Source organism: Galeopterus variegatus, unplaced genomic scaffold, assembly GCF_000696425.1.
Source record: "Galeopterus variegatus unplaced genomic scaffold, G_variegatus-3.0.2 Scaffold6198, whole genome shotgun sequence".
NCBI lineage: Eukaryota > Metazoa > Chordata > Mammalia > Dermoptera > Cynocephalidae > Galeopterus > Galeopterus variegatus.
In genome coordinates, this window is record NW_007732309.1 from 85583 (window position 1) to 112301 (window position 26719).

Consider the following 26719-nt stretch of genomic DNA (forward strand, 5'->3'; position numbering starts at 1 on the left):
GGAGTGTGGCAAAGCCTTTAGTGATAGTTCGGTTCTAACTAACCATCAGACAATTCATACTGGAGAGAAGCCTTACAAATGTGATGAATGTGGCAAGGTCTTCAGTCAAAGGTCACACTTGGCAAGTCATTGGAGAATTCATACTGGAGAAAAACCTTACAAATGTAATGAGTGTGACAAGGTCTTCCGTCAAACTTCAAGCCTCGCATGTCATCGCAGAGTTCATACTGGAGAGAAAGCTTATAAGTGTAGTGAGTGTGACAAAGCCTTTTATACACATTCAAGCCTAACTACCCATCAGGCAATCCATACTGGAGAAAAACCTTACAAATGTAGTGAATGTGGAAAGGTCTTCCGTCAAAATGCACACCTTACAGTTCATCAGAGAATTCATACTGGAGAGAAACCTTACAAGTGTAATGAATGTGGCAAAGCATTTGGTGCATCTTCAACCCTAAGTACCCATCAAGTAATCCATACTGGAGAAAAACCTTACAAATGTAGTGAATGTGGAAAGGTCTTCCGTCAAAATGCACACCTTACAGTTCATCAGAGAATTCATACTGGAGAGAAACCTTACAAGTGTAATGAATGTGGCAAAGCATTTGGTGCATCTTCAACCCTAAGTACCCATCAAGTAATCCATACTGGAGAAAAACCTTACAAATGTAGTGAATGTGGAAAGGTCTTCCGTCAAAATGCACACCTTACAGTTCATCAGAGAATTCATACTGGAGAGAAACCTTACAAGTGTAATGAATGTGGCAAAGCATTTGGTGCATCTTCAACCCTAAGTACCCATCAAGTAATCCATACTGGAGAAAAACCTTACAAATGTAGTGAATGTGGAAAGGTCTTCCGTCAAAATGCACACCTTACAGTTCATCAGAGAATTCATACTGGAGAGAAACCTTACAAGTGTAATGAATGTGGCAAAGCATTTGGTGCATCTTCAACCCTAAGTACCCATCAAGTAATCCATACTGGAGAAAAACCTTACAAATGTAGTGAATGTGGAAAGGTCTTCCGTCAAAATGCACACCTTACAGTTCATCAGAGAATTCATACTGGAGAGAAACCTTACAAGTGTAATGAATGTGGCAAAGCATTTGGTGCATCTTCAACCCTAAGTACCCATCAAGTAATCCATACTGGAGAAAAACCTTACAAATGTAGTGAATGTGGAAAGGTCTTCCGTCAAAATGCACACCTTACAGTTCATCAGAGAATTCATACTGGAGAGAAACCTTACAAGTGTAATGAATGTGGCAAAGCATTTGGTGCATCTTCAACCCTAAGTACCCATCAAGTAATCCATACTGGAGAAAAACCTTACAAATGTAGTGAATGTGGAAAGGTCTTCCGTCAAAATGCACACCTTACAGTTCATCAGAGAATTCATACTGGAGAGAAACCTTACAAGTGTAATGAATGTGGCAAAGCATTTGGTGCATCTTCAACCCTAAGTACCCATCAAGTAATCCATACTGGAGAAAAACCTTATAAATGTAATGAATGTGGTAAGGAATTCAGTCAAAGGTCACACCTGGCAGGTCATTGTCGAATTCATACTGGAGAAAAACCTTACAAATGTAATGAATGTGGCAAGGTCTTCAATCAGACTTCGAGCCTTGCAAGTCATCGGAGAACTCATACGGGAGAAAAACCTTACAAGTGTAATGAGTGTGGCAAAGCCTTTAGTATTCGTTCAAGTCTAGGTACCCATCAGATAATTCATACTGAAGAAAAACCTTATAAATGCCATGAGTGTGACAAGGTCTTCAAGCACAGTTCACTCCTCACACAACATCAGAGAATACATTCTTGAAATCATCCTTACAAGCACAATGACTATGGCAATTTATCATGAGTTAACTGAGATTGGAGAGTTTATACTAAAGAGAAATCATAAAACTGAGATGTATGTGTCTTTCTCCAGGTTTTACAACTCACTAGACACCAAAATATATTTTTGATGAAACAACACAAATGTAAGTACTGAGGCTATTAAGCAAGGGTCAACATTGTACATCAGAGGATTTTACATGAGGAATAACTCAGTCTCTTGATCTCCAACATTAAGTCAAAATATGTTAAAACTCATGACATGATATGTACCCAAGGTACCAAGACATTTGGAAATGGCTGGTTCCCTTGAGGTTATAGAATACTTTATTCCATTATTTGAGGTTTCTTGAATAGGCTATTATTTATGACTTTCAACCTGAACTTTGAAATTTGTTGATATGCATCCTTGCATGCCTTTCATGGTGTCCCTGGGTAAAAATCAGTAGGCTGAATGGTCCTGCTTTATTAGGTGAAGGTCATTTCTGTCTAAGTTCTTTGAAGAAAAGGGCTCTGCCTTTTTAAAATTTGATATTTTCTGAATTAGAGGGCATGGAGAAGTGTAAAACTATGTTGTGAATCATTATGCCCATTGTGCTCAGGGTGCCCTTCTTCTGACACATGGGCACCTTGAGTAATAGGAAAGGAAAGCTCTACCAGCTCATCATGAAATACAGCCTGCCAACACCTTAGGAGATTCGGATTTTTATAGGAATAGGATGATATTTTATTGGGGACTGAATATGTGGTAGAAATAATGCAGGGGAAATGGTGGCCTCTTCATTGAAAGGCAATAGCTGTTGTATACTAAAGAGTGGTGAAGCAGTCTTATTTTTGAAATTGCAAAGACAACAGTTATCAAGGTGGAGTGTGTTATCAAAACAACGAGAATTAGCATTTTCAGTAGGATTCACATTTAACTGATGGTATTATATTTTGCTACTGTTTTATTCGTAGTTGTTCATAGGTTTGATGTTTTAATAAAATTTAATTTTTTAGAGTTATGAATGAATCATATTCTTTCTACCGACGTGGTTTTATCCTACCTAGTAGGACACTTCATAACCAACAATAACAATGCACCAATAGGCACTTAAGGTTGAAAGATCTATAACAATTTTTTTTTCTTGATGGAATCAAATGACATATAGTTTTGGGAACATATACTCCTGCAGTATGCTTGAGTTATTTTCTCCACACTGTGCCCTAGGATACTTATGAGGGTATTATGAAAATCCAATAGTAGTGCAACTTTGAACACTTACACCTTAAAACCTGCATGATTTTTTATGATATGCACTGTATTGTATTTCTACATGCCTCTTCTTCGTGTACCAAATAAAACATGGCATGCCCACTGATTTAGGGGAAAATATAGTAAAAAAATAAAAAATATTTTGAAATTTAAAAAATGTAGTGAATAAAGATAAAATTAACATATCTTTTTTTGTCCTTGGAGTGCTCAGTGAAATAATTTGAAAAAATATTTATGAATGTCCTCTTAAGATTGGACATACAGAAAGAGAATTTTGCCTGTTTTGTTAGATAAACTAGAAATGTCATATTCACCTTCAAAACATTTTGCGTAATTTGAACTTGTGACCACTTTACTGGAACTGGGTTAAACTTCACCTGAAGTTTGGTTTGAATAACAGGAATGAAGGTATTATACACTTAAGTGTTAAGAGAATGTTTGTGGCATAATGAGGTGTTCTGGGGAAAGGAGGGAAGACTTCAAAACTGGTCCAAACAAGGCTTGAGAGAGCAAAGATGTGTGACTGGGGTGTGACCTACATGTGGCTTGAACTTCCAGCTGGTGCCAAAGGAGAGAGCACTCAGACATTATCAGCAGGATGGGAAGCTGGAGTGCAGAGCTGTAAAAGAGGTTAGTAGTCAGCATTGCAAATGGAGTCTCCTATGACACTGAATGTTTTCTTTTTTTTTTTTTTTTAACTTTTGTTAGGTGTTAGGATTAAGTTTTGCTTTTCTTAAGTTTATTTGTTAATATTACTTTTTTTTTTTACATTCTATAATGTGGAGCAGTTGGGGGGAGGGGGGAAAGTAGTAGGAAATAGGGTGGGAGGAGGAGGAGTGGGGTTGAGGCCTATGGCACCCCCCTCGTTTCTGCATGGGAGACCAGGGGACTTCCAGTGGTGGTTTGGTCATTGCTGGGCTGCATGCAGATGTCACAGGGGTGTGGCTGAAGCCCTCACCGCCACCCCCCACTACCCCAGCTTGAGAGCATGAGGTGCTTCCTGCAGTGGCTTGGTGGTCATTGCTGGGCTGGTTGCAGGTGACGGGAGCATGGCCGAGGCCCTCAGTCCCCACCCTCGGGACTGGTTGTGGATGTTGGGGGGCATGGCTGAGATTCCCAGCCCTCCCCACTCCCTGGCTTGGTAGCCTAGGGGACTTCCGGTCCTTCTAGGTTTTATAGGTGTTCTTTGCTAAGGAGAGACCATTACTAGTTAGTATCAAACTTTGTCTCTGGTCTGTGGGTATTTTGTTTTTTCTTTCAGTTTTGTGTTGGATTATTTGCTGTTCCTACCACTTAAACTCTGCACTAGAACTAATCCGTTGTCCTTTGCTTCCAAAAAGGGGGAACTTCCTGTGGGGACCAGCACTTGAGCTCTGTGGTTGAGCTAAAGTTTTGCTTTGCTGCTGATTCCCTGGGGAAGACTTTTTGTGCAGCTCAGGTTTTGATGGTTGACTTTATAGGTACTTCTGGGTCTAGTGAGACATGGTACACCTGGGTTGTATAGAAACTCTGGTCTGGGCCTGGGTCTTTTCAGCAAACTGTACTCCCTGCAGTTCTGTGTTCCTGACCAGTTTCCTCTGAGTGGTCCTACACTGATTGGGGAGCAGATCAGCTGTCTCTGCTGTGCCCCAGTGTTCTCCCGGTGGGCCCATATCCCCTACCATCTGTGGTCCAAACACTTCCCATGGGACAGGCTGTAGGCTGGTGCTGACTCACCGGCCTCTGAGTGGCTGCTTGCTCCTATGTGGGTCCATGGGAACAGTTAGTAGTCTTGCACCAAGGCTCTCTTCTCCCCTGCTGCCTCCAACTATCTCCATCCAAAGGGCACAACTGCAGCTTTTGCCAGCTCAGTGAGCTCACCAGAGCCAGCCTTGAAGTGGCTGGGGCTTGAAACTGTCAGAGCAGTCCTTTCTCTTATCATGGCTTCTCCTACCTTCAGGCATTCCATAGGTTTCTCCTCATCTTCCCCTGAGCTCCAGAGGCCCCAGCTTGGCTGTTGTTGCTTTTTAATAGTTGTAAATTTGTTGATTTACAAATAGTTGTAAATTTTTAAATTGTTGTAAATTTGGAGAGAAGGATGCGGGGGGGACCATCTATTCTGCCATCTTGACTGGATCTTGAATGTTTACTTTTGAAATTCCTGACTTCTTGGTTGGGAAAGACCCCAGTCTTATTCTTGGTAATAGCTTACTACATTCCTTTTTCTGCTGCACACATAGGTCCCATTGCATAATATGGTTGTTGAAAATGTTTGTATAATACTGTTTAGATAAATTGCCTAAGATAATTTTACACTAATTCAATGAAAGCTAATGAGTGGAAATGTTTATTAAAGAATAAATATGAATTAGCACTTTTACTAGAATGGTATTTTTCCAATGGTATGGGCATGCCATTTTCAGATTCTGGTATTGAGCAATATACTCCCTGCTTCATTTTCAGCTGTGGTAAAGTTACTTTTTGTTTTTGTATATGAATTTTACTTACAGTTTTCCCTCCTTCTATTTGTCATGACCTAGGTTGTATGTTCAAATATTTCTTTCCTATGTTATTCCAGTAAAAAATATACGGCATATATAAATGACAGTATTATTTGGAGACACAATTTTGTGACATGTAAATGCACATGAGACAAGGGAAGCCACAAACTAGATTCTCTATAAATATGAAAAAGAAGTGTCTCTTTAAAGTTTTTAGTTTAATGACAGTACTAGGATGATACAAGAAGGTAAACTGAAGTCTCTTAATGTGGGAGTTATCTAAGATCAGGTGCTTGAGAATCAAGTGTGTGGAGGTTAACCAGCATCGGTACAGGTAAAGAAAAATATGAGAGAAAGTCCCCAAGATTTCAAAAATAGTTTGTTACAAGGAGATAATCTCCATTGTTGAATCCCTGAAGGTCACTCTGCCGCTTAGTACTCACTGATATTTCTATTTTGAACCAGAGGATGTTGCAGGAAAACATGACATTTCTGCTAATTTTACCATGGCAACTCACACCCAATATATGCTCCTTCAATTTTTTCATATCCAAAAATAATGTTTTCTTTCATAAGTGATTTCTTAGGTTTGCAAATATATTTTACTTTCTACCAATCAGATTTAGAGTAAGAATCACTGTTATTAATGCTTTATGTGTAATAACTAAACCTTCAACTGTCTGAAATAAGTATTCTCATTTCAGAAATGAGGAAACCTAGGACAAAAACAGGTTATAAGACTCATTCAGTCACATCCCAGTAAGTGGCTGAATCACGATTTGAATCCATGTTGTCCTAGCAAAGGTACTATAGTAACAATGCTAGTTATTTTTGTCCTTAAACTACTAAACATTTATACTATTATGTTAGTATCTCCCATCATTTCCAAGTGGTTTATCTTTATATATCTTTGTGATGGTGGTGACTTTCTATTATATCTACACTTATATCATAGATCACCTATGAATTCTTACTTTGGTTAAATGGAGATATACTCATTACTACATAGTCCTGTAAGAATGATTATCCAGTCTTCCTGGGGAAGCATTCAGTCCCTGAAGTATGTGTTTATGATTCTTAAATATCATTTCACCAAACTGCAATTAACAATTCATTAATAGTGACAATGATGGTGCACACATACTGAGCTAATCTTATTTTGAAAACATATGTTCCCATTGCCAACTTCCCCAAACATTAGAAGTTCCTTATGTACATCACCAAAGACATTTTGGAGTGGTTGGTCAGAGCTCTTTCTTGTGATTAGCGTTTCACATGGAAGTAGAAGAAAATGGTGTGGTCTGCCACTTGACAGTCATGTTTGAAATCCTTTCATACGCCTATCTTTTCTCTGTATCTCTTTCAGTGAAATGTCTGATTTTGGTAGCCAGGGGTTCTACAAACGGGTCTTCACAAAAATAAACACCAACTCTGGAATGGGCTATTTTTCAAGGTGATAAATGCAAATGCTCAGAGTGCTACAAAAAAATAAAAAGATATTGCACAGATATGGATGGAAGGCCATCATTTCTTCAGACCAAGGAACATACTGTACGGCCTATAATTATGAACAGGGCTATTTTTCAAGGTGATAAATGCAAATGCTCAGAGTGCTACAAAAAAATAAAAAGATATTACACAGATATGGATGGAAGGCCATCATTTCTTCAGACCAAGGAACATACTGTACGGCCTATAATTATGAACAATGAACAAAGGAATATCTTCAAGTGGTGGTTTGACAGAGAAGGGGAGCAAGCAATTAAAACATTGCTTGTCTAAAATTGGGAGATAAAAGCATGAAGGGCTGGCTCACACATTCATGAAGTGTGTGCTCACACTCAACATGACTGCGACTAAAAGCATCCTCACTATCCTAGATTTTTCTGTTTTTCTGGTGGATCTTGGGAAGAGTGGGAGGAGGATGCTGGTATAATTAAGCAATTATTTTCAAGGAAGGAGTACCCTGGTACTCGTGTAGTGATTATTCCTTTTTTTTTCCCCCTTCCCCACATTATCTCAACATTTTTTAAAATTGCTTACCTAATGTAGTGATCTTAGGAATATGTGTTCCAACTGCAAGGTCTGGAAGCAGAGATGATTTCCAAGCAAGAAACTGAAACTATTTTTAAACATTATATCAGAATTGATGGGCTTGGGTTGTGTCTTCATCCCATCTGGAAAGCGGGTTGAGTGAATGCAGCTATATTGCCTGGTGCTAGTTCTCCTCATATGTAACCTTCTCCTATATGAATGGGAGTAGACTGAGGGGAAGGTATATGCTAGACTAGCTTTGCTGCCTGCATACTAGACAAGCACAGTGGATAATCCAATGTTCCTTATAAAGGAGGAAAAGTTTAAGTACAAGTGGAGAGAAAGAAGAATAGTAGCTGAGGGTTAAAAAATGAATAAATGGGTTACGTAATAAGGAAAATGCAATATTGTATTAATACCTTGAGAGGCTCAGAGCAAGGGTTGATATTGTCTCTTAGCTCAATTATACCAGATGCCTGAAAGGGTGAAGTTATGTGTTTGCTGAAACCACTTGTGCTTTTGGAACCTGACGAGATGGAATGGAAGCCTGCATACTTAAGTAGCCTCACCCTGGGAGATACAATGATAGACAGGACTAATTATTAGTGGTTGGATGGGATTCTACTAATGTGCTAGTACCTTTTGAGTTATATATCATTTTGAATTTAAGAGATTCATGTTCAAACACCGAAGGTGGGCTTGATGTCATGAAATATAGATTTGTTCTTTGCTCATCTACCTTTCCTTTCCAAATATATAGCTTCTAAAATTCTTGGAATCTGGAGTGATTAGAGTGTCTTTTTTAAGCTAATAAGATGACTGGTAGTGGTTTTCTAGATAGCTTCAAGATGGGAATTGGTCACGGGAAAGACAAAAGCATGATTGGGGCTTTCAGCACCACCACTTAACCTTCAAGGAGGGGAGAGTGGCTGAAGGTTAAACTTATCACCAATGACCAATAGTTTAATAAGTCATGCCTTCTTAATAAAGCTTTCCCCAAAACCCAAGAGGACTGGGTTCAAGAAGCTTTAAAATAGCTGAATGCATGGAAGTTCTGGAGGGTGGCATGCCTAGACAGAGCATAGAAACTATGCACCCCTTCCCACGTAACCTTGCCCTATGCATATCTTCATCTTTATCTTCTGTTGTATCCTTTATAATTGTAAGGTCGCCGAGGAAGCAGAGGCTAACAGGCAAAGGATGGAAAAAAGATTTTATTAGCAAGCGGCAGGCGGACCTGCCAGACTGAGCTGAAAAATGGCGTCAGCGCCAAGAGGCAGTTGGGTGTCTTCTTTTATAGGGTTAAGATTAGCATCTGGCCTAGACTAGGAAGATGTTTACAGTGTTCCATTCCGAGTACAGCTTGCTCATGGGAACAGAGACTTAGAGAGACAGAAACCTTGGCCTAACGGAGGGAAACAGTCACAATGTTACACTCGGTACAGCCTGCTCAGCCTGCTCTTGGGAACAGAGACTTAGGGAGATAGAAACTTAGAGGAATGAAACTAAATGGTGGGGGCTTTCTAAAAGTTGGGTTCTCAGTTCCAGGGACCTAACAATACTAACCAAGTAAACAAAAATAAGTGTTCCCTCAGATCTGTGAACCTCTCTAGTGAATTAATACAACCTCCCCCCCACCACCAAAAGTTCATAAAAACCCTGATTTGTAGCTGGTTGGTCACAAGCACAGGGAAAACAACCTGCAGCTTGGGACTGGCATTGAACGTGGGGTCAGTCTTGTGGGACTGAGTCCTTAACTTGTGGGATCTCATGCTATCTCTGGGTAGATCATGTCATAATTGAATTTGATGGCACCCAGTTGCTGTCTACTGTAGAACTGATTTCTTGGTTGCTGGTTGAGAGAAATCCTCACACATTTGGTCACAGAAGTCTTCTGTGTTGATTGTTGTAGTGTGAGAGTAGAGAAAAAACAATTTCTCCTATCAGGTATGGAAGCATTGACATTAGCTGGCCATATCTTATTGGTGGCATAGTTGTATATGCTCATTTTAATCTGTATAATATTGTACATGAAGTTCCTACAAAGAGGGCTAGAACTAGTTGAGTTCTCATTTTTGTCATAACCATAAGACATCCATGTAATCAAAGGAGTGTTTTGTATCCAGGTATAACCCTATAAAGGTTTTGTTAGTGGTGGTCATGACATTTTGCCACAGAGTCAGTTAAGTTAAAACAGGGCATCACCGGCTCTCTCCCATGGTGTGGGTGCCAAATCCTCACTAAGTAAGCCAGGGCTCAGATTCTATTGGTGTACACTGTGGCATTAGGAATGCTGGTGTAATTTACCACTGGCATAACAAGAGGGTCGCTGATATCATAGCCTATTGTATATAATAACCTGAACTTTACACCATATGTAGGATATATGCACCTTAAAAAAGAAAAAGAGAAAAGAATTGACTAGAACAGTAGGATTAGGATTTCACAGGCACAGCCTCGTCAGATGGCTTGATCCCCTTCCATCCTTATGTAGCTCATTGCTTCTCAACATACACTGCAGTATTTTGTTCTTGTGCTGGAATACAGTACTTAATGTACATACTGTCTCCATCAAATGGGGGTACACTCCACTAGAAGAAGGCTGCTTGTACATTTTAATTTTTACTGTGGTAAAAACTTATATAAGGATTTCCATTTTAAGCATTTTTAAACATATAATTGCATGGAATTAATTATATTTACAATGCTATGTACCCACTACCTCTGTCTATTTCTAAAACTTTTTCACTATCCTAAACATAAGCCTCTGTGCCCATTAAGCAATAACTTTTCATATTCCTTCCCCCGTTTTTGGTAACCTCTAATCTACTTCTTTCTCTGAAATTTTTTCTTTTTTATTAATTGACACTTGATAATTGCATATACTTATGGAGTACAATATGATATTTGGGTACATTTATACTGTGTGCAATGATCATATCAGGGTGTTTAGCATATATATGACCTCAAACATTTGTCACCTATTTGTATTGGAAACATTCAACATCCTTTGGACTAACTACTTGAAGTGATACAGTAATTTGTTGTTGGCTGTAGTCTCCCTATATTGCTATAAGACATGAGATCTTATTCTTCCTATTTCTCTACAATTTTGTATCCATTGACCACCATTTCCCCCTCCCCTTCCCCCCTATCATTTAGTAGTCTCTAGTGACCACTATTCTACTCTCTACTTCTATGAGATCAATTTTTTTAGCTTCCATTTATGAGTGAGAACACATGGTATTTCTCTTCTGTGCCTGACTTATTTCACTTACATAATTTTCTCCAAGCTCATCCATATTGCTGCAAATGGTAGAATTTCATTCTGTTTTATGAATGAGTAGTATTCCATTGTGTATATTTGCCACATTTTCTTTATTCAATCATCCACTAATGGGCATCTAGGATGGTTACAAATCTTGGCTATTGTGAACAGAGCCATGATAAACATGGGAGTGCAGGTATCCCTTCAACTTATTGATTTCCATTCTTTTGGATATATACCCAGTAGTGGGATTACTAGATTTTATGGCAGTTCTATCTGTAGTTCATTGAGAAAACTCCATACTGTTTTCCATGATGGCTGCACTAGTTTACATTCCTATTAACAACGTATAACAATTCTCCTTTCTCCATATCCTTGCCAGCACTTGTTATTTTCTGTCTTTTTGATAATAGCCATTCAAATTGGGGTGAAATGATATTTTATTGTGGTTTTGGTTTGCATTTCTCTGATGATTAGTGATGTTGAGCATTTTTCTTATACCTGGTTGGCCATTTCTACGCCTTCTTTGAGAAATGTCTATTCAGTTCTTTTGCCCATTTTTTAATTGGATTTTTTTGAGCATTTTTCTTATACCTGGTTGGCCATTTCTACACCTTCTTTGAGAAATGTCTGTTCAGTTCTTTTGCCCATTTTTTAATTGGATTTTTTTTTTTTTTACTATTAGGTTGTTTGAGTTCTTTATATATTCTAGGTATTAGTCCCTTGTCAAATACATAGTTTACAAATTTTCTTTCATTCTGCAGTTCTCTTTTTGATTGATTGTTTCCTTTGCTGTGCAGAAGCTTTTTAGTTTGATATAATTTCATTTGTTTATTTTTGCTTTTGTTGGCTGTGCTTTAGAAGTCTTATTCATAAAATCTGTGCCCAGTCCTATGTCTTGGAGTCTTTCCCCTGTATTTTCTTCTAGAAGTTTTATAGTTTGGGGTCACATGTTTCAGTCTTTAATCTATTTTGAGTTGATTTTGGTAAATGGTGAGAGACAGAAGTTCAGTTTCTTTCTTCTGCATATGGATTTCCAATTTTTCCAGAACCACTTTTTGGAGAGACTGTCTTTTGGTTACTGTAGTTTTGTAGTATATTTTGAAGTCAGTGTGATGCCCCCCACTTTGTTCTTTTTGCTCAGGATTGGTTTGCATATTCGGAGTTTCTTGTTGTTCCATATAAATTTTTGAATTGCTTTTTTTCTATTCCTGTGAAGTATGCCATTGGTAGGTTGATTGCATTGCATTGAATCTGTAGGATTTCTTTGGGTAGTAGGATCATTTTGACAATATTGATTCTTCCAATCCATGAGCATGGGATTTTTTCCACTTTTTCATGTCTTCTTTAATTTCTTTAATCAGTGTTTTATAATTTTCTTTGTAGAGATCTTTCACCTCTTTGGTTAAATTTATTCTTAGGTATTTTTGTTGTTGTTGTTGTTGCTAATCTAAATGGGATAGCTTTCTTAATTTCTTGTTCTGCAAGTTCATTCTTGGTGTATAAAAATGTTACTGATTTTTGTAAGTTGATTTTGTATCCTGCAACTTTACTGAATTTATTTATCAGATCTCAGAGTTTTTTGGTAGAGTCTTTAGGTTTCTGTGTATATAAAATTCTGTCACCTACAAACAGGTATAATTTGACTTTGTACTTTCCAATTTGGATGCCCTTTATTTCTTTCTCTTGCCTAATTGCTCCAGTTGGACTTCCAGTACTATGTTGAATATAAGTGATGAGAGTGAGCATCCTTAAGTTCCAATTCTTAGGAGAAAAGGTGAACATATAATGTTAGCTGTGGGTTTATCATATATAGTCTTTATTACATTAAAATACTTTCATTCTATACCTCATTTGTTGAGAGTTCTTATGAATAAATGTTGAATTTTATTAAATGCTTTTTCTGCATCTATTGAGTTACCATGAGGTACAATTGATCTCTAGAAATTATTCCTTATTTCTAACAACAATTTTACATCTTTTGACCAACTTTTTCTTTCTTTTTTTTTTTTACATATTTTGGAGATCTCTACTGAAGTTTTCAATTCAGACGTATTTTTAACATCAAGGATTTCAATTTGGTTCTTTTCTGGTTTCTATTTTATTTTAACACATCTCATTTTCTTCACATGTTGTTGTTTTTCTAATTTCTTCAGTTGTTTATCTGTGTTTCTTTTTAGGTCATTGACCTTCTCCAAAATGATTATTTTGAAGGGATCCTCTCATCTGGAGCTTGCAATAACCTGCTTCATCTCCACAGATTCTGGCACTGCTTCCTAAGGAAGAACTAGAGCTTTTGCTTACAGAAATACCAAGTGCTGTAGGGAGGCAATGATGCAGCTCTGGAAACAACTTGATGTCATATCAACATTGTTGAGTATAAGGTCCTGGGGGGAAGAGAAGTGCACACTGCCCAGCAGCTGACAAGGTGAGCTGAGACCTGTGTGGCACCTGAGCTCAGTCTAAGTCCCTGGGAGGAAGGGAAGCACACACAGCCCAGCAGGTGCTGGTGAGTTGAGACCTGCACAGCACAATGGGCTCAATCTATGTCCATGAAAAGCTGAAACAGGAGCCAAGGTGGTGTAATATAGACACTGCCATACCTTCCGTCACCACATGAATAGCTCACCACCACAGTGGCAGCCAGGGCCATTCTGCCACTCACTTGACTACACTGATATGAGTCATCACCAGTAGAGCCTGCAAATAGAGGAGGAAATCTTTATCCTCATAGCCAACACCAGAGTAAAAGAAGAAGCAAGTCCTCTACCAGATGACAAAACATCAATTAAAAAATACTAGACGTACAAACAGACAAGACGATATGACACCACCAAAGTGATACAGTAATGCTCAAATTCCAGACTCCATAGAAGAGGGAATCCTTGAAATGTCTGAAAAGGAATTCCAAGCAATGAACTTAAGAAAGCTCAAAGAAATAGAAGACTCAATTAGCAAACTCTAGGAAACCAGAAAAAAATATCGAGAATATGAAGGAGGAAATTTACAAATAGATTAATACCTTTAAAAAGAGTGTAGCAGAATTCCTAAAAATGAAAGATTCACTCAATGAAATAAAAAACACAACAGAGAGTTTGAGAAGCAGACTAGAGCAAGCAGAAGAAAGATTTTAGATCTTGAAGATAGTCTTTTCTAAATAACCCAGGCAGACCAAAAAGTGGTAAAGAGAATTAGAAATAATGAAAACAGTCTAAGAGAGATAGCAGATAACTTCAAGTGCCCTAACATCCTAATTGTGGATATTCCAGAAGGGGAGGAGAAAGGAAAAGGTAATGAAAACCTATTCAAGGAAATAACAGAAAACTTCCCAGGTGTAGGGAGAGATGCAGACCTTCAGATACAGAAATCTCAAAGGTCCCCAAACAGATTCAATCCAAAAAGATCCTCCCCAAGACACATTATAGTTAAATTTGTAAAGCCCAAAGACAAAGAGAGAATTCTTAAAGCAGCAAGAGAAAAGCATCAGGTCACTTATAGGGGAAACCCCATCAGAATAACAGCAGACCTCTCAACTGAAACCCTAGAAGCCAGAAGAAAGAAATGATATATTCAAAACACTAAAAGAAAAAGAAAAATGCCAGCCAAGAATTCTTTACCCAGCAAGGCTCTCCTTCAGAAATGAGGGAGAAATAGTGTATTCCCAAGACAAACAAAAATTGTGGGAGTTCACCACCACATTACCAGCCCTGCAAGAAATTCTCAAGGGAGTCATGCATCTGGAATCTGAATAACGATGATCACTATCATAGATACACATAAAGAGCAAAACCTGTCATTAAAACAAAAATACCAGCGAGAAAGAGTAACAACCTAAATCATGCCACCTCAAATTTCCAACTAACATTGAAGGAGAGAAATAAAAGGGAAAGTAATGATCAAAAGATAATTAAAGCATCTAAACAAAAAGCGATTAAGTGACAGGAAGTAACACATGTCAATAACTACTATAAATGTGAATGGATTAAACTCCCCATTCAAAAGGCACAGACTGACTGATAGGATTAAAAAGCTAGGCCCAAGTATATGCTGTTTTTAAGAGACCCATCTCACCTATACAGACACACACAGACTAAAAGTGAAGGGATGGAAAAAGATTAACCATGCAAATGGAAACCAAAAATAAGCAGGAGTATCTATTCTTATATTGGATAAAATAGACTTTAGATCAAAAAGCATAAAAAGAGACAAAGAAGGCCACTATATAATAATAAAGGGATCTATCCAGCTAGAAGACATAGCAATCATAAATATGTATGCATCTAATTCTGGAACACCCAGATATATAAAGCAAATACCCTTAGACCCAAAGAAAGAAATAGGCCTTAATATGTTAATAGTGGGTAATCTGAACACCCCTCTCTTGGTATGAGACAGATCTTCCAGGGAACAAATCAACAAAGAGACACAGGATTTAAACTACACCTTAGATCAATCGGACCTGGGAGATATGTACAGAACATTTCACCCAACGACTAAAGAATATACTTTCTTCTCATCAGCACATGGAATGATCTCCAGTATAGACCACATACTGGATCACAAATCTAGTCTTAGCAAATTTTTAAAAACTGAAATTATTCCGAGTATCTTTTCAGACCACGACAGACTAAAACTAGAAATCAATAAGAAGCAAAACCCTTGAAACTATACAAATACATGGAAACTAAACAATAGGCTCCTGAATGACTTATGGATCCAAGAAGAAATTAGACAGGAAATCAAAAAATTTCTTGAAACTAATGAAAATTAAAATACATCATACCATAACCTGTGGGATACTGCAAAAGCAGCACTAAGAGACAAATTTATTGTGATAAATGCTTACATGAAAAGAATGGAAAGACTTCAAATAAATGACCTAACACTGTACCTCAAAGAACTTTAGAAACAACATCCAATCTTAAAGGTAGTAGACAGTAAGAAATAATTAAAATTAAACAGAACTAAGTGAAATAGAGACCCCTAAAAGATAGAAAAGATCAGTGAAACAAAAAGTTGGTTTTTCAAGAAGTTGAATAAAATAGACAAACCATTAGCTAGGTTAACAACAACAAAACAAGAACAATGAAGAGAAATGACCCAAATAACAAAAATCAGAAATGAAAAGAGAGACATTACAACTGATATCACAGAAATATGAAGAATCATTAGAGAATTATTATAAACAACTTTATGAGAACAAATATGAAAACCTGGAAGATATGGATAAATTCCTGGACATATACAAACTACTCAGACTGAACCAAGAAGAGATAGAAAAATTGAACAGACCGATAAAAAGCAATAAGATTGAAGCAATCTTCCAATAAAGAAAAGCCCAGGTCTGGGTGGGTTTACAACCGAAAACCTTTAAAGAGGAGTTAATACCAATTCTCCTCAAACTATTCCAAAAAATTGAAACAGAAGTCATTCTCCCAAACTCAATCTATGAGGCCAACATAACTCGGATACCAAAACCAGATAAAGACAAAACAAAAAAAAGAAAATTATAGGCCAATATCCTTGATGAACACAGATGCAAAATTCCCCAACAAAATATTAGCAATCAGAGCAACACATTAAAAAAAGTTATACACCATGATCAATTGGGATCATCCCAGGGATGCAAGGATGGTTCAACATACAAAAATCAATAAATGTGATACATCACATCAATAAACTCAAGGACAAAACCCATATGATTTATCTCAATAGATGCTTAAAAAAGCATTTGAAAAATTCAACATCCCTTCATGATAAAGACTCTCGACAAATTAGGTATAGAAGGAAAGTATCTCAACATAATAAAAGTCATTTATGACAAGCACAATGCCAGTATCATTCTGGATGGGGAAAAACTGAAGAACAGGAACAAGACAAGGATGCTCACTCTCACCACTGCTATTTAACATAGTACTGGAGGTACTAGCCAGAGCAATCAAGTAAGAGAAAGAAATAAAGGGTATCCAAATTGGAAAAGATGAAGTCAAACTGTCTCTATTTGCAGATGACATGGTCCTATATTTAGAAAAACCTAACTCTATGAAAAAAGTCCTAGAGCTGGTTAATAACTTCAGTAACATTACACAATACAAATTAAATGGCCCCAAATCAATTGCATTTATATTTTCCAATAATGAGCTAACAGAAAGAGAAATCAAGAAAGTAAGCCCATTTACAATAGTCACACACAAAAATAAAATATGTAGGAATAAATTTAACCAAGGAGGTGAAAGATCTCTACAATGAGAACTACAAACCACTATTGAAAGAAATTAAAGAAGACACAAAAAGATGGAAAGACATTCCATGATCTTAGATTAGAAGAATTAACATTGCGAAAATGTCTATACTACCCAAAGCAATCTACAGATTCAATGCAATCCCCAGCAAAATACCAATGGCATTCTTCATAGAAATGGAAAAAAACAATCTCAACATTCATATGGAACAACAAAAGACCCCAAATTGCAAAAGCAATCCTGAGAAAAAAAAAATAAAGCCAGAGGCATAACACTACCTGACTTCAAATTGTACTAGCAAGCTATAGTAACCAAAACAGCATGGTACTGGCATAGAAATAGACACTCAGACCAGTGGAATACAATGGAGAACCCAGAAATCGCACCTCAGGCTCACAGCCATCTGATATTGGACAAAGGAAATAAAAACATACATTGGGGAAAAGACTGCCTCTTCAGTAAGTGGTGCTGGGAAAACTGGATATCCATATGCAGATGAGTGAAACGAGATATGCACCTCTCAGCATATAATAAAATCAACTCAAAATGATTTAGAAGCTCAAGTATAAGACCTGAAACTGTAAAATTACTAAGGGAAAGTATTGGTGAAACACTTCAGGAACTAGGTCTGGGCACAGACTTTATGAACATGAGCCTGAAAGCATAAGCAATGAAAGAAAAAATAAGCGAATGGGACTATATCAAATTAAAAAGCTTCTGCACAGCAAAGGACACTATCAACAGAGTGAAATGACAGCCCACAGAGTGGGAGAAAATTTTTACTAAGTATGCATCTGACAAGGGATTAATATCTAGAATATACAAGGAACTCAAGCAATTACACGTTAAAAAACAACTAACCCTTGGGGCTGGCCCGGTGGCGTACTCGGTAGAGTGCGGCGCTTGGGAGTGCGGTGGCCCTTCCGCCGAGGGTTTGGATCCCATATAGAGACCAGTCCACTCACTGGTTGAGCGCGGTGCAGGCGCGACACCGAGGGTTGCGATCCCGTTGCCAGTTGCGGTAAGGGTGAGACACTGAGGGTTGCGATCCTGTTACCGGTCACAAAAAAAGACAAAAAGGAAAAACAACAACAACAACAACAACTAACCCAATTAAAAAATGAACAAAGAATTGAATAGACATTTTTCAAAAGAAGACATACAAATGGCTAAGAGGTACATGAAAAAATGCTCAACATCACTTGTCATCAGGGAAATGCAAATAAAAATATTATCTCACCTGTTAGACTGGCTTTAATCAAAGAGACAGAGAATAACAAATGCTAGTGATGATGTGGAGAGAAGGTAATACTCCTACAGTGTTGGTGGGACTGTAAATTAGTACAACCACTGTGGAATATTCATAAAGCAAATGTACTTCACAGGGCCTGGTTTTCCAAAGCCTTCCAGTTTCAAATATTGACCTTGCGGAGGACTGTAAATTTTCCTCAGGCTATAGTCTCTGGTGTAAGATAAAGATTTGTGGCACAGCAAGGTTGCTGGCTCAAGGACAGACTAGTTACTGATTGTTATGTAAAGATACTGAGAAATGCTGGAGAGAGAAGGAATGTTTGCTAATATCAAGCTTTTGTTGATAGGACCACTTAATTGCCTTAATGGAATGTCATCTGACTTGTTTCACTGAAAGTTACCAGCCTATATTGTTAAACTATAACCCCACCTATGTTCTCTTCCTGTAACTTCCTGGTCTGGAAAACAAATGCAGGAAGAGAACCCCAATTCAGGGTTAATTTCCCACAGAAGGGATGCCTCTTGCTGGAGGGTCCTGGGAAGATTAACCACTTCAGGGTCTCTCACTGCTCAGAAGAGATGGGCTTTGAGTAATCCTTTGCATCTCTGTCACCCAGGGGAAGTGGGGTGACAAATCCATGGGGGGCAAAGCAACAAACCACTATGTAAAACAGTATGGAGTTTTCTCAAACAACTACAGATGGATCTTCCATACGGTCCAGCAATCCTACTTCTGGGTATATACCCAAAGGAATGGAAATCATCATGTCAAAGGGATACCTGCACTCCCATGTTCATTGCAGCTCTGTTCACAATAGCTAAGATATGAAACCAACCAAAATGTCTATTGATGGATGATTGGATAAGGAAAATGTGGTATATACACACCATGGAATACTACTCTGCCATAAAAAAGAATGAAATTCTCCCATTTGCGTGGGTATGAACGTGGATGAACTTGGAGAAACTTATGTTGAGGGAAATAAGCAAAGCACAGAGGGATAAATACTGTATGTACTCTCTCATAAGTGGGAGCTAAGAGAGAAAGAAAGAAGGAAAGAAAGACCACAGTGGGGTGCTGGACATGCAGAGGGAGAGAACTTACCTAGGGATACAAAGTGGAGTGGAGAAAGGGGGATGGGGAGGGAGGTTGGGGATAATTTGGGGGATAATTGGGTGAGGGACAGGGAGTATAGTCACAATTTGTGGTCACGGGCATGCTGCCAGTATGGATCTGACCGTAACATTTTAGCCACAAGTGGTGACAATTTGTTCTGTACCATGTGAATATTCATAACCAATAAATAAATAAACAAAATAAAAAAGTGATTATTTTGAATACTTTGTCAAAACGTTCATGGGTCTCCATCTTTTTTAGTGTAAGTTACTGGAATGTTTTATTGTGTTTGTGCTGCTGTATCAAAATACCACAAAAGTTCCACCCTCATGACTTAACCATCTTTTACATGTTTTATATGTTGTCTCCCATTACTGTTTCTCTTGTTGTTCATATTATTTTGTTTACTCTCATTGCAGTAAGAAAATCTGGCATACTATGAATGGCTGCAAACATGCACATAAGACCTTTGAGGGAATATAGCAAGCCAGAAATATAACAATGAGAATTATCAGTAGGATAATACATAGAGACTGTGTATATACTTCATACCCAAGGCCCCTGTGAACCAAACCAACCAAAACAAAAGCAAATACAAATTAATGGTTAGAACAATATATAAACTTGGTCTCAGAGTCTAGAGAGAAGTAACTATTTCTAAGTTTGCGCTTAAAGTATATTTTCCTGGCATTTGGCATCTCAGTAAACTCCCTGAGTGGACCACACAGAAGGCAAAGGGTTGTTCTCTGAAATTTACATCTTCTGATTGAGCTTTGGGAACAGGTCAGTGTATGAGTAACACAATCTCAAAAACAATGAACAAGATAAAATATAATATACACAAGTATGCACTATAATTTTGTACTGAAACATAATTTTTCTCTATAGATGCCCTTATATCTACCAAAGATAATCACAGTAAGACTACTTGTTTGCAAAATAATCCTAGTTTTATCAAACTTGGCTTGATTATTTACATAAGTGCAGCAAGAATAGTGATGAAATATATAGACTCTTCTTAAGTCTACATTGCTGAAATTTTAGATATGGACTCTTTCATTAAACATTTAAATGCCTCATCATTCCAAGAAGTTAAGCCAAGAAAATTATATCAGATTTTTGCCTGCAATACATATAGATTTGAGTGAATTACTGTCTCCTAAAGTCCTCAAAATATTTTAAGGACCTTGGGCCCTTCTTCCATAAGGCCAGGGAACCCTTAAAAAAGATATTAAACCAATTTTTTCCAAGAGACTTTTTGGCTTCGTAAAGTCAACACTAGGTTTTTAAAACTGTCTGGTCATATCTCATTCTGTGCATATTCTTAAGCATGACATTCCAGCCAAAGCCTTGGTAATGTAACCAATATTTTTAATTATGTCTTTTTTCAAAAGATAACAAATTCTTAGTGAATTCTGCAAACTATACTGCTATGAAAATAAGAATACTCACTAATAAGTTTCCCAATTCCCGGAAAGATGAGGAAGGGAGAAAAGTAATGGTTTTATCTTTGTTTCCAAAAGAATAATCTGTGGAGTTGCTGTAAACTATAGATGGAGGGTGGGAGGGATTTTTAAATGTGGAAAAATAAAAATATTAAAGAACCAACAACGTTGCAAATAAAAGACCATATTGTAGAGAAATATACTTTTTTCTTCTGTTCATTTAGTCTCATGTAATTAATTTTTGTTCTGCTTAATGTTGGGCTTGCAGTTTTCTGAAGCAATCAGTTCCTTTACTGAAGTTTTGGAAATCACTNGGAGTATAGTCACAATTTGTGGTCACGGGCATGCTGCCAGTATGGATCTGACCGTAACATTCTAGCCACAAGTGGTGACAATTTGTTCTGTACCATGTGAATATTCATAACCAATAAATAAATAAACAAAATAAAAAAGTGATTATTTTGAATACTTTGTCAAAACGTTCATGGGTCTCCATCTTTTTTAGTGTAAGTTACTGGAATGTTTTATTGTGTTTGTGCTGCTGTATCAAAATACCACAAAAGTTCCACCCTCATGACTTAACCATCTTTTACATGTTTTATATGTTGTCTCCCATTACTGTTTCTCTTGTTGTTCATATTATTTTGTTTACTCTCATTGCAGTAAGAAAATCTGGCATACTATGAATGGCTGCAAACATGCACATAAGACCTTTGAGGGAATATAGCAAGCCAGAAATATAACAATGAGAATTATCAGTAGGATAATACATAGAGACTGTGTATATACTTCATACCCAAGGCCCCTGTGAACCAAACCAACCAAAACAAAAGCAAATACAAATTAATGGTTAGAACAATATATAAACTTGGTCTCAGAGTCTAGAGAGAAGTAACTATTTCTAAGTTTGCGCTTAAAGTATATTTTCCTGGCATTTGGCATCTCAGTAAACTCCCTGAGTGGACCACACAGAAGGCAAAGGGTTGTTCTCTGAAATTTACATCTTCTGATTGAGCTTTGGGAACAGGTCAGTGTATGAGTAACACAATCTCAAAAACAATGAACAAGATAAAATATAATATACACAAGTATGCACTATAATTTTGTACTGAAACATAATTTTTCTCTATAGATGCCCTTATATCTACCAAAGATAATCACAGTAAGACTACTTGTTTGCAAAATAATCCTAGTTTTATCAAACTTGGCTTGATTATTTACATAAGTGCAGCAAGAATAGTGATGAAATATATAGACTCTTCTTAAGTCTACATTGCTGAAATTTTAGATATGGACTCTTTCATTAAACATTTAAATGCCTCATCATTCCAAGAAGTTAAGCCAAGAAAATTATATCAGATTTTTGCCTGCAATACATATAGATTTGAGTGAATTACTGTCTCCTAAAGTCCTCAAAATATTTTAAGGACCTTGGGCCCTTCTTCCATAAGGCCAGGGAACCCTTAAAAAAGATATTAAACCAATTTTTTCCAAGAGACTTTTTGGCTTCGTAAAGTCAACACTAGGTTTTTAAAACTGTCTGGTCATATCTCATTCTGTGCATATTCTTAAGCATGACATTCCAGCCAAAGCCTTGGTAATGTAACCAATATTTTTAATTATGTCTTTTTTCAAAAGATAACAAATTCTTAGTGAGTTCTGCAAACTTGGTAATGTAACCAATATTTTTAATTATGTCTTTTTTCAAAAGATAACAAATTCTTAGTGAATTCTGCAAATTATGTCTTTTTTCAAAAGATAACAAATTCTTAGTGAATTCTGCAAACTATACTGCTATGAAAATAAGAATACTCACTAATAAGTTTCCCAATTCCCGGAAAGATGAGGAAGGGAGAAAAGTAATGGTTTTATCTTTGTTTCCAAAAGAATAATCTGTGGAGTTGCTGTAAACTATAGATGGAGGGTGGGAGGGATTTTTAAATGTGGAAAAATAAAAATATTAAAGAACCAACAACGTTGCAAATAAAAGACCATATTGTAGAGAAATATACTTTTTTCTTCTGTTCATTTAGTCTCATGTAATTAATTTTTGTTCTGCTTAATGTTGGGCTTGCAGTTTTCTGAAGCAATCAGTTCCTTTACTGAAGTTTTGGAAATCACTCCTGAGACCACATTAAAGTTAGAAACCTGTACTTGTAAGCTGACCAGTTAGCTCAGTTGATTAGAGCACAGTGTTGTAACACCAAGGTCTAGGTCCCAAGGCCCCATACTGGCCAATTACCAAATGTATGTATGTATATATGAATATACAGTTTTTTAATAAAAAGAAACCTGTCCTTTTAAGAGTCCTTTCCATGAATCCTCTTAAAAGATGAAAATCTTCAGCAGTATAGTTTCTTTTTTTTCTTTTTTTTGTCTTTTTTACTGACCGGTAACAGGATCGCAACCCTCGGTGTCACACCCACACCAGGGACCGGCAACGGGATCGCAACCCTCGGTGCCGTGCCCGCACCGCGCTCAGCCAGTGAGCGGGAACCGGTCTCCACATGGGATCCGAACCCTCGGTGGGAGCGCCGCCGCGCTCCCAAGCGGCGCACTCTCCAGTGCGCCACCGGGCCGGCCCAATATAGTTTCTAACAAAAGCTTTCAGAGAGGCAACAGAGAAAAACAATTAACTATGTAAATGACAAGGCTTAAAATGGCCACGTATAAAGATCTGGTGAGATTTTATTATTACAGTAATATAACCAACAAGAAAATTAGGTTATTTTTGTGGCATACAGCACTTTTAACATAATAACCAAAATTGTGACTGATCACCTTATACTGGGACTTTTCAGATGTCTAAGAATTTCAAAGGTTTTCTGGAACACTCAATAACGTATCCCTATACGAATGTAACTTAAAGAAGGTTCAGCATTACATATTATTTGACAATTTTTACCATTAAATTTAACATATCTAATAGATCAAAATAGTTGAACACACCTCTTTTTATAATGAGAAGGAACAAAATGTTTTGAGATAACTCAGTGGTCCTCTCCACATTCCCAAAGCTAGTTGGAGGTCAAAAAGACTAAATTTAGAGTTTTAGTTAGAAAATATTGTTAAACGTATCAAACATTTAGAAAACTTGATTAAAATAGAACCAAAGGTCACTGTGAAGGAATACTTCTTCATTTAGCCACAGTAGTAATTCAAATACTTCACTGGAAAATATAGAAAGTTACATAGTTTTAGAAAAACTTCAGCTCTTTTAATAGAGAGGATAAAGTTAAGTAAAGACCTAATAAAGAGAAAAATCTTGGTTTCCTAGGCTGATTACTTACAAAGTAAAGAAAAACTTTTCATAATATTTTATCAGGAGCAGACCAATACTCCAAGAAAATTTTGTACCATGTACTTGATATAGTGTGGATATGTTTGTCCCCCCAAAGCTCATGTTAAAATCTGATCCCAAGTGTGGCAGTATTGAGAGGCAGAGCCTAATGGGAAGTGTTTGGATCATGGGGGCTAATCCCTCATGAATAGATTAATGCCCACCCTGCGGGGAAGTTGTTTGGGAGTTCCGACAATTCCCATGAGAGCTGGTGTTAAAAAATATCAGGGCACCTTTCATTATCAATTTTTTCTCTCTCACCATGTGATCTCCTTGCACACAGTGGTGGCCCTGCCACTCTCCATCATAGGTGGAAGCCACCTGAATCCCATTCCAGAGACAGCTGTCCCCAAATCATGAGAAAAATAAACCCCTTTTCTTTACAAATTACCCAGTCTCAGGTATTTTGTTACAACAATGGAAGAACAAATAGGGTACTTTTGATATTAAGGTTCATCATTTTTAAATAACTTACAAATAAGTCATTTCAAGTCTTAGCTAGCTTGACCACATATGGAATTTCTTTTCCAGGATTCCATTTCCACAAACCTTCCACAACTTTCTTGTATTTTTTCAGGTTTGTCCTTTACTCTTTCTCTTTCCCATTGTGGAACAACCAGTCATTCTACTTTAGGACAAAAATTACTCTATTTTTCTCAGAACAAAAACACATCCTTCATACCTCAGAGCTTCATTTATATGTCCTATTTTCCCTGAATACAGAGTTTTCTCCCTTTATATTTCTCATTTTAATTACCATATATTTACATTTAAATTCTTAACTCTAAGTAACTTTAATTTGTAGTGAAAACTAGGAAGTAAGAAACTGTGAACTGTCTGTCACACTAGCATTTTGTAAATTGGCAAATCTATAAATCATAATTTCTAGAATTCTGTGCTTCCTCATAGTATAATTTTTAAATGTGGCACAGGATATGTTTGCTTAATACCCAAATATGTTTAGTTCTTCTGTAATAAGAAGCTAAAAGTAGATAAGCTTAACTTGTGTTGAGAATTAATGCTCCAGCATTTTGTCTTATTTGATAATGATTTAGCTATCCTACGTATATCATTCAATTTGACTTAGGAAAATCCCAAGGGTGTAAATTAGTAAATAAAAATTTGGAAATCCATTTTTAAGTAAACTTATCAGAACATCAAACAAGGTTAGACATCATCATGCTCTTTTCTGTTAGATATTTATTCAGCATGTGTGTGTTAGGCAAGCATCATGAAATCAGGAGGCTAAAATTAAATACTTGGGTCATTTTGGTTTGTTTGTTTGCTGTACTTAATATAGATGTAGTAATGGACACTGCACTTCCATTTGCACATTTGTTCTTGGGTTGAATTCATAGTTCTATAATCTTAAACATCTAGCAGAAAGAACATAAAATTACTTGACTAATAAACCCAGGTAGAACAAAAGTTGTTTTCCCTCATTGTATTTAATGCTGACAAATCTGAAGACATGCCTATTTTATTTAAACAAACACATTTAAATTAGCTTTTACTTATCTAAGATTATCCCAGATCATGCAAAGTTGAAAATGATTGGGGTTAGTTACTGTCTTTGTAAGAGTTTAAGGAATACTCAATTAATAATCACTTATTTTTCCTTAAGCCAATTTAAAAGAGTTTTTATGAATTACTATTTTACAATACCACCCAAAGTTTAAAAAAAAATCACATACACATAACATACATAGACACACATAATGATGAAATAGAAACAAGTTTTATAGCTTTACTTGTAAAATTTTAACCATGTTCCAGGAACAATAAGACAAAATTCACTAGCTTATAAAAGAATATCTAAATGCAAATTCTGTTACTGGCTGATAGAAAAAGATACCCACTCAGATGTCTAAAAGTGTGTAACTAATATTTGTGGAAAAGGGACTTTTAATTTTTCATTTGACTTTTGTGAGGCTCTTTTAAATGGGCAATTCTTCTATATCTTTAGTCATTTAGAAGCCTCTGCATGCCAATCAGAAATAAATCCCATTGTTTTTAAGGTGTTCTCAATGCCTTTTTTCTTTTCTTCAATGCACCCCACAGATGAATAACTTTTTTAGGTTAAAACTTCCCTACAGAGGCCACTGAAATTCTTTTTTTTTTTTTTTTTTTTTTGTAATATTCATCCATTTCTCTAGACAAGCACAGGTTCCAGGATCAAGGAATTCCAGACTCCTTGAATTAGAATAACTTATAATTCCCTGTTTTCTTGAAACCTTACCTAACTGAAGCCTCTTACTGGACCCAGTCCAATTTCTGTCGAACACACTCTGACTTCTAGAAGTATTTCAGAATAAAAATGCTCAAGTAAACTCAGAGAGCTAGACACAAATTGGGGAGCTTGTATCTGAGAATAAGTGCTTGCATAGTGACTTCTGGTGCAGTAAGAAAAATTGTAAGCACAATGGGCTTTGCAAATAAGTA

General features: G+C 36.8%; 1 protein-coding gene across 1 annotated transcript in view; it reads left to right on the forward strand.

Annotated features, from left to right (window-relative positions):
- Positions 1–76: 76 nt before the first annotated feature.
- LOC103605968 (zinc finger protein 665-like) overlaps positions 77–26719 on the forward strand; it is a gene marked incomplete at its 5' end in the record, with an annotated part of 77182 nt that continues 50539 nt past the window's right edge. Inside the window, 2 exon segments of the mRNA XM_008590567.1 lie at positions 77–1777; positions 1902–1921. Coding sequence (XP_008588789.1) covers positions 77–1777; positions 1902–1921 — 1721 coding nt within the window.